At 41.3% G+C, this 15,401-nt stretch overlaps 1 protein-coding gene across 1 annotated transcript in view; it reads right to left on the minus strand.

The window, feature by feature from the left end:
• The window catches only part of LOC124620132, an 81,195-nt gene that overhangs the window by 23,397 nt on the left and 42,397 nt on the right, over positions 1-15,401 (minus strand). Inside the window, exon 4 of the mRNA XM_047146802.1 lies at positions 2,977-3,138. Within this exon, the coding sequence (XP_047002758.1) occupies positions 2,977-3,138 (162 nt within the window). The remainder of the gene's footprint in view (positions 1-2,976; positions 3,139-15,401) is intronic.

The following is a 15,401-nucleotide window of genomic DNA, read 5'->3' on the forward strand; positions in this document are numbered from 1 at the left end:
CACGATTGGCAACTGGGTGAATATCCTCAATATTGCTAGAAAGAGTTCTTTGTGGCACTGTGGTGCTAACCAGTGCTGAAATTGCTGCAGTGGATGCTGTACGATGAAACAGAGCCATATGCCGGAAACGATGATCTTCCGTCTCGGTAATGCCACGTGACTGTCCGGAGGTGAGTCATCTTGCGACCGTACATTCTCGTGACTATCGCTACCAGAAAACATGTGGAGTGGCTACAGTTCTGCCACGGCTTTCTGCAATATCGCAGAAGGAACGTCCAGCTTCTAATAGCCTTATTACATAACCTCATTTGAACTCAGTGACATGATGATAGTGAAATCTTTGTCACATTAAAAGTACCTTAACCAAACGGTGTGTGTGTACAGTAAACCTTATTTGCGTCCTCAAAGTGGTACTACTGGCGCCACTCTTAAGCGACTGGTTCGAAATATCAACAGACATCATCTTTAAGGAGTAGAAATACCCATACTAACTTTCATCGTATTTCGGACAACTCTTTCTTGGTTTTGCGATACTTTCTTGCGTCAGTGTATTTATCATCAACGATCTGAACTGATGGTACCCAAGTCTCTTTTGCCGTGTCTTGTACTTATATTTTTACTTACGCAGAAATGTTATTATGGCCCCATGATGGCAATTAGAAACAGATAACAATTTATGACATGAAACCAATACCTACCAGTTACCATTACTGCCCAGTATTTTTTGTAATTTTTCATAATGTGTGGCTAAGTTTATATATATATATATATATATATATATATATATATATATATATATATATATATTAACTTAGGCACTAGTATTTATACACCTCTTCGGTGATGTACGTGGGAGTTTTCAGTCGCTGCCAGTTTTATTTATTTGTAATTTTCTCTTGCCATGAAACTTCTCAAAAGATCCGTTTTCATGGTTTCAGGTCTTCTATTTGTTTTGTTATTTTCCCGCATCCCATAGAGACGACTGCTTTTTATTGTTGATTCATGTAAGCTTTTGTTCACTGGTTCCTTAATTTTATCTGCTCAATGGATAGAATACGCATATTATTGTTTTTGTTGTCCTCTGTCTTATTTGTTGTTCATTGACACACTGAACTGAGACTGCAACTGCCAGATATTTCTACTTAATACGTGCCTCAACAGCTGTGATCCTTCAGCTTCTCCCTGCTGGATGTCAGTGCATCTGATGACGGCAAAGTGGTCGTTTCCGTGTGCCGAAGTATTGCGCCCGTTGGACACTGACTTCCAGTAGGTCACACGTGAAGTATTTTGACACGACTTAAACGTATTTCCATCTATGACACTGTCATGATGTTTACTTCATACAGAGAGATATTTTGTTTTGTTTTAGAAGGAACTGTTGTCAGTCCGTCCTCCTTGTATGTATCTACGATTTTCTCCATTATGTGCTCTCTTTAATAGTCTTCTGCAAGAAATATAATTTGATCATCCTGGAATAACAAACCAGGCACTTAACCCCTATCTATGTTTAGGAGCAACCGTTCACACGTTTTCATCAGTTCTTTATGAACACAATAGGTGCTATGCCACACCCTTGTCTGGAGCCATTGATTGATTGTACTACTGGGAGATTTCCTTTTCTAATTTAACTCTTGTGTTCATTACCCCGTAACCGTTCCCGAACAGCACCACACAAAGCTTATTCATTGTGCCCTCATCAAGATATCGATATAGACTTTTTTACTGGTACACTGTCGCTTTTTGTTTTGTAAATCTATGAAAATCTTGTGTGTGTCGCCTCTCCTGGCTCTTTTTTTTTTTTTTTTTTAATTGTCTACACAGGTTCGGCCTCCGGTAAAGCTACTTTCTTCTCCTCCTATTATGACATCATTCTACTGACGTTCTCTTATAATCCGATCTTGCAGACTTCCCACTGACGCAATAGGGCTTATGACCCTCTAATGATCCTTTCTTACGAATGGTACCAAGCATGCTGTTTTACATTTTTGCTGGTTCTTCTTGATCAATCTGATACTTGTTATACACTAGGTGAATTGTATTTATCGTGCCTTCTGGTGCATTTCTTATCAGTTCAATGGAAATTCCTCCAGCAGTTGAAGAGGTTCCACTTTTCATTTTTATTGATTTTTATAGTTCTTTCAGTAACGCAAGAGGTACTAGTCCTCCTTAATCGTCCAGATTCTATGTGTAGGAACTCTACTCGATTATCTGTTAACATATTTTCACAATATTTCAACCATTCCTCCATCTTTACCAATGTTGTCTATTTGTTTTTATTCTTCTCACTTCTTAGGTTCTTTACAATTTCCCCGGCCACTTTTGATCTTATTACTCCTATATGTATTATTATGCGAAGCAATCTGTCTGAACCACTCAGGGCATTTTCATTCCACGCCATTAGTAAGACAGGCAGAATAGCGAGCAATTCATATTGTTTATCAGACTGAGAGACTGGGCATGAGAGATAACGGGGCACTGTGGAATGCTCATCCTTTCATCATCTGTGCTCTGCTTGACAAATCGGGAGTTTCTGTCAGTAGCTAAGCTCCCGCAAACTTTTCTGCCTCACAAACAGTGCCACAATAAGTCGAAACCGCGTTTATTGCATATTAATGCATCAGTAGTAATGAGACAAGAAGACATGTTTCGGCTATTCCAGTGACATATTACTCATGATATCAGGGCTCCCACAATTACTACATCGGAACCATTAGCACTGCTAAACATTAAACACGAGATTTTATGGACACAAAAACATGGCTCTGAGCACTATGCGACTTAACTTCTTAGGTCATCAGTCGCCTTGAACTGAGAAGTAATTAAACCTAACTAACCTACGGACATCACACACATCCATGCTCGAGGCAGGATTCGAATCTGCGACCGTAGCGGTCGCTCGGCTCCAGACTGTAGCGCCTAGAACCGCACGGCCACTCCGGCCGGCTTTATGGACACAGATAGTGCATAGTTACTCACCGACACGAAGGACTCCCTGGAGAAAGGGAAGAACCCGGCAGCAGTGATGCACAGCGGCCTCTGAGCTCTGAGCATGATCAAAAGGAGCGTCCGTTTGATGGACACGGGACATTCTTCCATTGACGTCACCACATCGTACGCAGCGAATGCCACCTTCTCGCTCTGCAACACCCATTCAGCTCTCTACATCAAGCTTCTTGCACTAACCTGTGTAAGCGTAGTTTTTTATTATTATTATCGTTTAGCAAAACAAAGAAATATATATAAGAATGCACATGTGAAATTGTATACAGTACACAAGTTTTAAAATGGCTCAGACTACACTCGGATGTTGATGGACTCGATCCAGCGCAGTGCCTCGTGGGATGCTTGATGGAGCTTCTCAATGCCACCAGGGAAGCATCTGATTGGACATTCATTCACAGAGTGGCTCATTGTTTGGGTGTCACCACAGTCACACACACTGTCACTTGAAAAGCCCCACTTGTGCATGTTGTATTTGCACCTACCCTCTTCGGTCCGATATCTGTTTAACTGCACTCACACCTCCCTTGGTTGGTGGAAGCCTTGAACTGGAACTGTTGGATTGTCTACAAGTTCGTAGTTTCGGGTTCTTGTAGCTTGCCATTCACATTTCCACTCTGCGTCCTGGTCGAATCCTGTGGATAGCAATTGGACTCCCGTTTCATATGCTGGTCTTCTAGATCTGAAGTGTTTCCTGGGCAGTGATAGCAAATCGTCATAAAGAGGGATCGAGTTGTTTTCAGAAATTTGCTGACAGAGATTGTAAAGAGTAGCCTTTCGACGGAGGTCTGGTGGACAGATGTTTGAAAGCACTGGTAGCCAGCAAGTAGGTGTAGACGGAGTGTACCACTAATTACACTCATAACTGAGTTCAGTTCGACGTCTACTTTCACTACGTGGGCGCTTCGGAGACAAACTGCACAATATTCTGCTGCAGAGTAATCAGTGCAAGGGATGCTCCTCGGAGGAATGACGTGGTTGCTCCCCATGTACTGCCAGCCAGCTTTCTCACAAGGTTCACTCGTGTTTGTTTCTTCTTGGTCAAGTTGGAAAGGTGTTTTTTGTATGTTAAAGTTCTGTCCAGATTTACTCCCAGGTATTTTGGGCTTTCGTTGTATCTGACTGCGCAAAGAGGGCCGAGCTGTGGACTGATCTTTGCTGATGAAAGGCGATTAGAGAGATGGAACAGGCTTACCTCGGTTTTAGAAACATTTGGTCTCAGTCGCCATGTCTCAAAATACTCATAGTAAGGCTGTTCGTATGGTGTTCTTCACATTGAGAAAGGTCTTCGCTCTGATATGAGACTGCGAGGTCATCTGCATATTGAAATTTTCGGCAGGTCAAAATCGGCAGGTCGGCTGTGTAGAGGTTGAATAACACTGGAGCAAGAACAGAGCCCTGAAGTAATCCGTCATTGAGTGCATGCCATCTGCTTTTTTCTTCTCCTTGATGTACTTTAAACCGCCTATTGCTTAAGATGTGACTTAAGAGGTTGCCTAGAGTTTTGCAAGGTATTGCTCTCAAAAATTTCAATAATAGGTCCTCGCGCCACACTGTGTCATAAGCTGCTGACAGGTCAATGAACACTACTCCAGTTTTAAGTTTCTTTTGTTATCCAGATTCTATGTGAGTAGTCAAGGAGAGCATTTGTTCACAGCAGCTTCTATAAGGTCTGAACCCAGCTTGTTCAGGTGGTATCATAGCATTAATTTGATCTTATATTCGGTTTAGAATCATTCTTTACAATAGCTTGTAAGCACAGCTAACTAGAAATATTGGGCGGAAGTGTTCTGCAGCTGTTCCCTCTTTCCATGTCGCTGTACGAAGAATTTCGTTAAAAAGGCAAACTAGCCAATTTCGCGTTACCGGTCCACTGTGCACCGAAAAGTCAGGGTAAAGCCCATCTGCACCTGCAACTTTTCTACATTTCGTATGCATAAGGGCTGTCTCCAGTTCAATGACTCTAAATGGAGAAGAGAATTCGGGATTATGTTGCAGAGATTTCTTGACTTCCATAAGCTCTCTTTACTTGCCGAAGATTTGCTTTATCTGTTGGGACCTTGGAAACTCTCACTAAGTGACTGACGATTGAGTCGCATGAGACTGTTGAGTTTTCTTTGTTGTGAGAAGGGTCCTCTCCAAGTTTGTGAATCAGCATCCATGCTTTTCTACTGGAGTGTGTGAAATCGACGTCCCTTGTTTCATCATGCCATTTTTCTCTCCTTTGTTCATTCAATGAATTCATAAGGTTCGTAGCTGTTTCTTGGTCGCCACTTTCATTGGTTAAACAGCTGGTTGATCTCTTCATTCCAGCCATGAATGTATCCCTTCCGGCGTCCTCTGGATATGCTCTTTTTGGCAGTAAATATTACGATCTTTAAAAACTTTGAGTGAGCTCGTTTCCACGTTGGCTCTGAACAGTGCCGTTTGTATAGGGTTTCATACTGATGTTGATTTCGTAATCGCTGTTAGTGATAATGTAATTAACCTTCATTAGATATAATAGACATGCATTGTATAATCGGTACTACGAAACATATTAGCTGTACTTAACGTAGTAATAGTTGAATCAAGACACGGCACACCAAAATCGATATAGTATCTTGCATATAAAGAAAGTCAAAAGTATGAACAGACGCACAAGTGGAAACTGCTCGTTTTTGAATTGTCTACTTGTAGTTTTTATACAACACAGTTAGCCATTCTGAGTTGCTGATTCAGCCTATTTCTTATTTTCTTTTTCTTGTTTAATATGCACAAGCTGGTTCTTTACTGTTACAGGGAACAAACGGCATTCTGCTCCAGCTGTGCGCATTTCGCGGACACGTGGCAGCTACTTACTGATTAAACATATCCCACACGATACATCATCTCCTCAAATTGTGACGAGCAGCAAGTTCTTTGTTTACACCTTTTGCTCAGCTCTCTGTAGCTAGAACGTACCGGTTCCTCCTCCGGTTCTACACACAGTGAACAATCTCTTCCAATCAAGGTTGTATCTGTCGTAGAACTTTCATCTTTCAGCTTTGTGAGCACATCATCAGGTATAAACAGCAGTAATGCTACGCAGTAAAACGCTTAAGTTGTTTATTGAGTTTGTAAAGCGGCACAAGCAGCATGGGTTTGTTAGACAGTAGTCTGCTATGACACGGATTCGCACTTCAAGGCACTGTTCATTCATGACCTGGTATTCTCAAGGTAATCAATTGGTATATCCCTCCTGCAATGCGTACGCAACTGAGAAAGGAACGAGAGCTTACACTACTACCGTTTACTGATCGATTGTGTGTATCAAGGTTTAAGATCAAAGATGGCAGCACCTACGATCACGTGATCATGAAGTCACTTCTGGTTATGCCGTTCAAGTCTAGAGATGTATCTCACAAGGGAACCTCCCCATCGCACCCGCCTCAGATTTAGTTATAAGTTGGCACAGTGGATAGGCCTCGAAAAACTGAACACAGATCAATCGATAAAACAGGAAGAAGTTGTATGGAACTATGAAAAAAATAAGCAAAATATAGAAACTGAATAGTCCATGCGCAAGATATGCAACATCAAGGATACTCTGCGCTCCGGAGCGTCGTGGTCCCGTGGTTAGCGTGAGCAGTTGCAGAACAGGAGGTCCTCGGTTCAAGGCTTCCCTCGAGTGAAAACTTTACTTTCTTTATTTTCGCAAAGTTATGATCTGTCTGTTCGTTCATTTACGTCTCTGTCCACTGTAATAAGTTTAGTACCTGTGTTTTGCGACCACACCACAAAACCGTGCGATTAGTAGACGAAAGGACGTGCCTCTCCAATGGGAACCGAAAACATTTGACCGCAAGGTCATAGGTCAACCGATTCCTCCACAGGAAAACACGTCCGATATATTCTATACGACACTGGTGACGGCACGTGCGTCACATGACAGGAATATGTTGTCGACCCACCTAACTTGTACACTTGGCGAATGGGTGAAAAGATTCTTCTACCTTGCCCGATTAAGGTTTTCTTGTGGATGTGATAATCACTCCCAAAAAAATGATGAAAACATAAGAGTTTGTCACATAAACTGCAACAAATGAATGCAACAGTTTCACAGTCGCACAGTTTTCCCTGTGCTCTGTCAAAACATATGTTTTCAACGTTTTCAAATTTTTCCGTGTGTAGACCGTCAAAACTTGCATATGTCCAAGCAAATCTGAACATGTCCTGGAATTTTGGAGAGCGAAGTTGCTTATGTGTGAGTGCCTGAACTTTGACAATTGTCTGAAAATAAAAAATTAAACTTTTCACTCAAGGGAAAATTTGAACCAACGACCTCTCGTTCCGCAGCTGCTCACGCTAACCACGGGACCATGGCGCTTCTGAGTTCAGAGTATCCTTGATGTTGCCTATCTTGCTCATGGACTACTGAATTTGTATATTTTGCTTATTTTTTTCATAGTTCCACACAACGTCTTCCTGTTTTCTCGATTTAGCTGTGTTCAATTTTTCAAGGCCTATTCACCGTGCCAGCTTATAACTAAATCTGAGAGGGGTGCGATGGGGAGGTTCCCTTGTGAGATCGAGAATGCGAGAAAATTGTGACATTCCCTGTATCCCTTCACAGAGCTTGAAAAGGAGAGCTGTACCTTGTATATTTCCTACAGATTCTCTAACAGAGTGGGAAAAGGATGTAAAGAGAGAAAAATCTGTATGTAGACTGACCAATAAATGAGGCTGAATATATATACATATTTTAAATTATTCTTTTATTTCACCCGCTACCGTATGTACAATGTTTCGTTCAGAGTTAAATATCTGTTATACCAGAACTCCTTGTTCGTCATCCGTACGGTCTCAGGCGCCTTGCCACGGATACCGTCGTCGGAGGATCGAGTCTTCCCTCGGGCATGGGTGTTGGTGTGTTGTCTTTACGTAAGTTAGTTTAAGTTAGATTCAATGGTGTGTAAGTCTAAGGCCCGATGACTTCAGCAGTTTGATCCCACAGGAACGTACCACAAATTTCCAATTTTTTCCCACTTACCCAATAGGTTAAAGGCCTCATTCCTATCACAGAATCATCAATAAACAGACCATAATTATGCTACCATTTATATTCGAAATGGTATCTTTGTTTGCATTTCGATTCTCATATCAGTGACAGACGATTTCAGAGTTCCTCCGTCTTTCCGCGAACAATCGATGAAATGTATGAGACACTTATGGAACTTTGTACGATTTGTGAGTACATTTCCGCTTACCCTGTCTCTCTCCATACATCAGTGACTGAGAATTGCAGTACATTTCATATGCTAGCGCAGTTTTTTTTATGCTAAAGTCGACTGAGCTGTCCTCGTGAGAATATTTAGATGAATTCAGGAATTATCTGATTTCGAAGTGACTGAAAAGCTAAAATTAGTGTTTTGCTGTTTCGAGGGCTATCATTATTTTCGCTTCCCACGTCCATGTACTAATTTCTAGTGCAATTAATTCATTTAAGTCCCAATGACGGTATGCTGGATCAGATCACTTTTTTTTTTTTTCCTTTGTATTCCCTGTCTTTCCCGGTAATCTTTTTCGAGCAGTTTCTAGTTTATCTGAGATTAGCGCCTTGTGTGCTGTGAATCAGTACTTGTCCATGGCGAGAGTTTAAAACCGTCTTCCTGTTATCCTCTGCAAACCAGGTACCATAGCGAGCGGGATGCAGAGGGCGAAACGTCCATCACCAGCAACGAATTCTTTCATTTCATCTCTCGTTCCCCAAAAACCACTCTGCAATACGAGTGTGTCACTTGGCGTAAGTGATATATATCCTTCCGTGATCAGCAATTATGTTATTCAATCATTACGACATTTCTAAAGACATGCAAAGAGCACAGTTCTTATTTTAGGCAATGCGAGTAACTTTCTGCACTGGTGTTTCACTCAGAATTCTTCTTCCAATATACGGACGACTCCCGCAAGGCGGTAAGTAAGTGTTTTCACTTAATATCAAAATATATGTGGAATCGTTCTGAGCGAGAATTGGTTGACAAAATGGTTTCTGCTTATGACTCACGAAGCGTCTAATAGAGTCATCAACGACAATTTTTTTCTCTCATATTTCGTATGTAACTCATCAACATCATTTTCTTCTTCTTCTTCTTCTTCTTCTTCTTCTTCACTCATCGTAATTATGAATTAGAACTCACACAGCGTGTTGTTAGTACTTATACCGCTGAGAATCTTAGTGATGAAAGTATTGGTCGAGTACACAAAGTAAACACATCTCTCTTTTTCTAATTTTCCTTCACCTTCGTATTCACCCTTTCTTTTCAAACGTAACATGAGGCATGTTTACAATGGCTATTATGTTTCCTGAAATATAATCGAACAGTTATTTCTTTACTATCGAGATCCACAAAATTTGCTTCTTGATTTCTAAAGAATATAGTTCATTCTAAAAAATATCTTACCCCAAGGTGATAGGGCAGTTCAGAACAGATGTAACGTGTGTGTAGGAGCAATATTGTAGAACGAAACTCCATAAATTAATGGAAAGAACGGAAACGTTCCGAATATTGCTGAATCTTCTTGTAGCTTTACCGTTTATTTTTCAGTTACATTTCTCTCAGAACTCATCGCGTGTTATTATTCAGGTTAAAATTAACATCTGCATTATTCCTCATCTCACATGGTTGGAGAGTTTTATTGTAACTGATATTCAGTTGTACCTTAATATTTTCTTTTTCTCAACGTAACTTCCATAGTCCTTCTTGTTGTTGTATGACTATCTCCTTCAGCATGAGGAAAATAATGTCACGGAGTTCATAACTTCCAGGTTTTAAACTATGTCCTGAATTTCATGATCTCCTATCACACAAAAAAGTAGAAGCTACGGTTTTTCGGTGTAATTTTTGATGTGGAATTATTAGTAAGTAAGTAGCGCAAGGCTGTTCCGCATTAGTGACACGAAAAATTTAACATTGGGTTCCTAATACGCTAAACGTTGTAGCGTGTTCGATTGTGTCAACTGTGATACTCTCTGTATGAGCTAAATTCCTGAGTTCATAAAATTTAAACAAAGGGGCCACACCTTTGACTTTTAATGTATTAGAAACGTATTGTAGCAATACTTTATTGCTTAGTTTTTTAAGTACCTCATTACCTCCGGAGGAAATGGTAAATTTCCATGGCCATCGAAGTGGCTTTTTACAAGATACAAAATGTAAACCAGATTGACTTTCTGTCTGAAAGCTAAGATTAGACTTCTCATATCTCTTAGGCTCTTTTGGTAAAGTGTCACTAATGAACAAATTCAGAATGCCGGATATTTCCGGCTTTTAGCGTAATATTCTATGTTGATAAGCGCTCTCGTTTGAAGACTGCTTAAGGAGAACTAATTTTTCGTCAAATACAGACCAAATCTGTTGTTCCTATATGATCCTAATGCTGATGATTCCATCCACTAAGTGTTATCACCTTCACTGAATTATCATCTCTCTGAGTGTCAGTTATCTGTTTGCAACAACGTTTTTCACCTTTAAAAGCATCAGCAATCACTGTTGAATCTCCGGCTAAATCTCCCAGCACTGATAATGCAGCAAATATTTAAATTAGTTTCTACCTTGTTTGGGGATGGGCATTGTATGCTCTTTGTGTAACTGTTTTACTTTTGGAGCAACTTGTGAAACAGTTTCACACGCAGTTCTGACAACTACTATGAGACTGGTTAGACACACATCAAACGACTTCCAACTGTTTTTAATCATTCTGTTCATTACATTTGCTCCATTCTTCTTCTTCTTCTTCTGCTTCCTTTATCATTTTTCTATGCCCATGCCATTTTAACTTAAGCTCCCAAGCTGCTACTACCAACAAAAGTATCCAAATTTTTCACTGAGCTTAGCATCTCCCGCTGCCTCTCTTTACCATGTTTTTCAGCCAGAATCTCGTCTAATAAATGTTTGTCTGAAAAACTGACAGCACTGCATGAGAGTTGTTGTATTTCTCGCACGTTGCATCTAATGGATTGCTCCCAACATCACCTTTACTTGGTTATTTCATTAACTTCATTTCAGCTCCTTATAGTGAGTAGCCAAGTATATGACGCTCTATGGAAAATTTGGTGACAGCATGAGCAAGGAGAGATTCATCTTGCTTCACCTTATTCATTGTTCGAATTCTACATTACGAGTGACATACTGATGATACAAAATCGCCATTTTGGCGGGCTATCTCCAGATGCAATGAGACGCGTTATATCAGGCCCATTCAACTCTGGAAAAATTAAGTATTAGCCTTCATCTTCGTGAAAATTTTCTCAAACTTAATATATCCGTCTCTCTGCCTTTCTCTCTCTCTCTCTCTCTCTCTCTCTCTCTCTTTCTCTCTCTTTCTCTTTTACACATAATTACACTGCGCTCGTCTTTTACGCCCAATAGACTAGTAGTCATGTACTTATCTTAAGGTCCGTGAGTGATTTTCTGTTTAAGAGGCGTAATCTCGCGTTTTTGTAGATTCATTCAGTTCCCATTTCCTTTGAATGGCCCGCTGCACAGCTCTGTAGGAGTCGGACTCATTGGTAACACGTCAAGAGGATAGCAAGTTTTACATTTAGGCTTCTCTTTGTGCTTCTATAGTTTATTTCTTAAGTTAGTCGTGCTAAGATCGATTTGATATGTGCATGCCATGTACACCCTCCTTTCGCAAACTGTGGTTGTGCTTTTGGATTCGGCCAGCTATTTCAGGCTGCCACCTCAGAGTGTATTAGTGTGGCAGAAACTGGTTCATTGCATGGGTCACCTTAAGTGTCGCTTGTTTCGCCTACAGGCTCCACTGCCGAGGCGTCTTCCAGAGTACCAGACACGATGGATGCGCCCTCACCACAGGATGAGTGGCGCGTGGAACGCTTCGCTCGAGGCACAGCGTCGACATGAAGTCTGACCGTCAGGTTTCCTTGTGAGTGGACAGGTGGCAAGGGTGTCAGCAGGGTCCGAGCAGGCACAAGGGATCAGAGGTTCGCTAATTTATCGGAAGCTCCAACGTTATGCACATTATGGAGCCTCTTTAGAAAAAACATTTCAGGGCTGAAAGAACGGCAATGTGTATTCGGTATGTGGCCTTGCCTGCAGCTGTCGATGGTGCACGATACAGTAGTCTGCCAGTTGTTGCTTATGTCGTTACGCAGGGCACCTGTGACGCCTGTCGCTTGGGTTTTAAGGCGATCCTCAGTTCATATGAGCTGCTGTCGAATGAAGGCTGCTGGCCTCATGAGTGGAGAGCAAGCAGAGTTCGCAATTGCAGCATTATCTCTGGCGGTGATAGGGTTCTTTTGGTTTGGAGTCAAATGAGGGTCTCAACTGAGGCTTCGACAGGAGATCTCTGGACTTGCGTTGTGAGTCGGATAATTGTAGGACTGCTTTTGATAGATCGGGTTTCGCTACACAAAGAAGCAAGCAACTCGGGTAGCGGAGTACTTCTGGACCGAACATAGGTTTCGTTAACGCTAGCCCGGAGTTTGAGGTACTCTCGCGAATACCCACCAGTCGGCACTACGATCGTGAAATCAGATCCTGCTCAGAGTGAAGACACTGCGGATGTTAAAATTTAATCAGGGCTTGTCGTAGTATTAGTAACAAAGTTCCCGAATTGACTGCCATCTGCATAATTAACAGTACTCAAATCATTCTTGGGACTGAGACCTGGCAGAAACGCTAAGTACATATTAAGTGACTCGTGGTACGTATATCGAAAAGACAGATTAGACGTCATAGGATCAATAGTGTTCACTTCAGTCGACGTAAATATTGTCTCTATTGTGAACGAATTTATGTGGGGCTGTGATGCTGTCTAGATGTGTATTACAGGACCAGTGAAATCAAGCTAAATGTTGGACATTTTTACCGACAACCCGATTCCGCCGTGCAGCTTTTGAGTCACTCAAAGGATGTCTACGATCAGTAGTGCGGAAATAACCTGATCATACAATATTCGTTGGAGGCGACTTTAACCTACCGAGTATAGAATGAGTCGCCTATGGATTCGTTGCACGGGTACATACAGGCAGTTTTGGAAAGTAATGTTGAATTTTTTTCCGAAAACTGTCTTGAACAGATGGTCAGACAACCCGCACGGGATGGAAATATTTTAAACCTTGTAACTACAAACTAGCCTGACAATATCGAGTGACAGTATAAAGACAGGTACCATTAATCATGATTTCATCATAGCGATGATGGTTACTAACATTAATATATCATCAAGAGGGAAAGGAGCGTAATTTCGCTGGAAAGGCCAGGTAAGCCGTTATTGGCATCCCACTTTAGTTCCAGTATGATGCGTAAAGTTTTGCACAGACTGTAAATCACCCTCTGCAGAAGTATGAGCCGACTAAGTGCATTAGGGACAGAAAAATACGAACACAACAAAATTCGTATAATGTTGAGGAAGCAAAGACTGTAGCACTCTAGGTTCACAAAAAGAACGTGCAAATGAGGACACATCGATGAGCGAAGCATACTACTACCATCGTCATGCCTGAGCAGAAAATCTCACTACTCGTTTATCTGTTCAGTGTGGCAATAGAAGAGAGAAAAAGGAAAACGGAAGGTTTTAATTTCGAGCATAAGAAATCGTTCACGGGCAAGGGTCGTACAAACATACCGTAGTTTCCACGTCGCGATACTTACGCATGAAGGACGTTGTTATAGGCATCTTGAAGCAAGATTTGGAAACAAATAGGCCGCCACGTCCGGATGTAATCCCAGTTCGGTTTTAAACAGAATACTCTACGGCATTGGCCCCTTCCTTAGCTTATATTTATCATGATACTTTCGCCCAGGGCAGGTGAATTCAGTACATAAGAAGGGTAAAAGAATGGTACCACCAAATTACAGACCACACTCTCTTTTTTATTTTATTTTATTTATTTTTTTTTTATTTTTATTTTTATTTTTATTTTTTTTTTTTTTTGACTGGTTTGATGTGGCCTGCCACACATTCTTATCCTGTTCCACACTCTTCATCTCCGACTAGCACTTGCAACCCACGTCCTCAATTATCTGATGGATGTATTCCAATTTCTGTCATGCGCTACAGTTTTTGTCCTCTACAGTCGCCTCTAGCATCATGGAAGTCATTCCCTGGTGTCTTAACAGATGTCCTATTGTCCTGTCCCTTCTGGCTTTTCAGTGTTTCCCACATATTTCTTCCTCTCCGATTCTGCGCAGAGCCTCCTCATTTCATTCCCTATCAGTCCACTTAATTTTCAGAAGTCGTCGGTAGCACCACATCTCAAATGCTTCGATTCTCTTCTGTTCCGATTAACCTACAGTCTATGTTTCACTACCATTAAATGCTGTGCTCCAAATGTACGTTCACAGAAATTTCTTCCTCAATTTAAGGCCTATGTTCGATATTAATAGGCTACTCTTGGCCAGGGAAGTCCCTTTTGCCAGGGCTAGTCTGCTTTTGATGTCCTCCTTGCTTCGTCCTTCATTTGTTATTTCACTGCTTAGGTAGCAGAATTCTTTAAATTCATCTACTTTGTAGCCATCAATCCTTTCGTCTTTCTTCGATTTACTCTCAATACATATTCTTTACTCATTAGATTGATCATTCCATTCAGCAGATCATATAATTCTTTCCAGGATGCGTTTTCAATTGCAGGCCACGTGTCCTGTGCATATACGTTGTCTGTAATTCAGTGGTGTCCATTGCCTTCTGCATCCTCATGTCTTCGATCATTGCTTATTCCTCCGCCTTTAGGCGCAGTTTCCCATCCAAGGACAAGAGAGTGCCCTGAACCTCTGTCCGCTGCTCCGCCCTCTTTGACAAGGTCGTTGGCAGAATGAGGGAGACTTCTTATGCCGGAAGTCTTCAGCCGCCACTATCCTTAACATCGTTTTGCTGAAGAATTCTTGAACATATTCTCAGTTCGAATATAACAAATTTCCCCTGGGTGTCACATCTCACACCGCCTAACTCCAGGTGTTTGCACTTAACAGGGCCTTTGTAGACATGCATAATAGCTAATGTTGGGGCAGCCAGGGTCTGCATTTGTGCATAGTATTTTTCTTAGTTGAGAGTGAGTTGTGGGGAGCGCGCGCTCGCTTCGTGTGTGTGTGTGTGTGTGTGTGTGTGTGTATGTGAGAGAGAGAGAGAGAGAGAGAGAGAAAGTTTACTTGTTTTCTGTAAAATGGTGTAGGTCGTTTGGATACTCATGAAAATGGAGCACAGATCATTCAGATACTTTTGAACATGGAACTAATTTATACCGTTCCGGTGAAGGTTACATATTTTTGACATGGAAGTAGTGTAGTAATGCGTAGAATTGTAGATATTTTGATAAAAAGTTCAGGTCGTTCGAGTACTTTTGAACAGGGCCCAAAACAAGTTGAGGTCATTCGAATGCTTTTGATCATGGTAGTACTTATTCATTGGTGTTATCATTT

This window comes from Schistocerca americana, chromosome 6 (assembly GCF_021461395.2).
Source record: "Schistocerca americana isolate TAMUIC-IGC-003095 chromosome 6, iqSchAmer2.1, whole genome shotgun sequence".
In the NCBI taxonomy this organism is placed as follows: domain Eukaryota; kingdom Metazoa; phylum Arthropoda; class Insecta; order Orthoptera; family Acrididae; genus Schistocerca; species Schistocerca americana.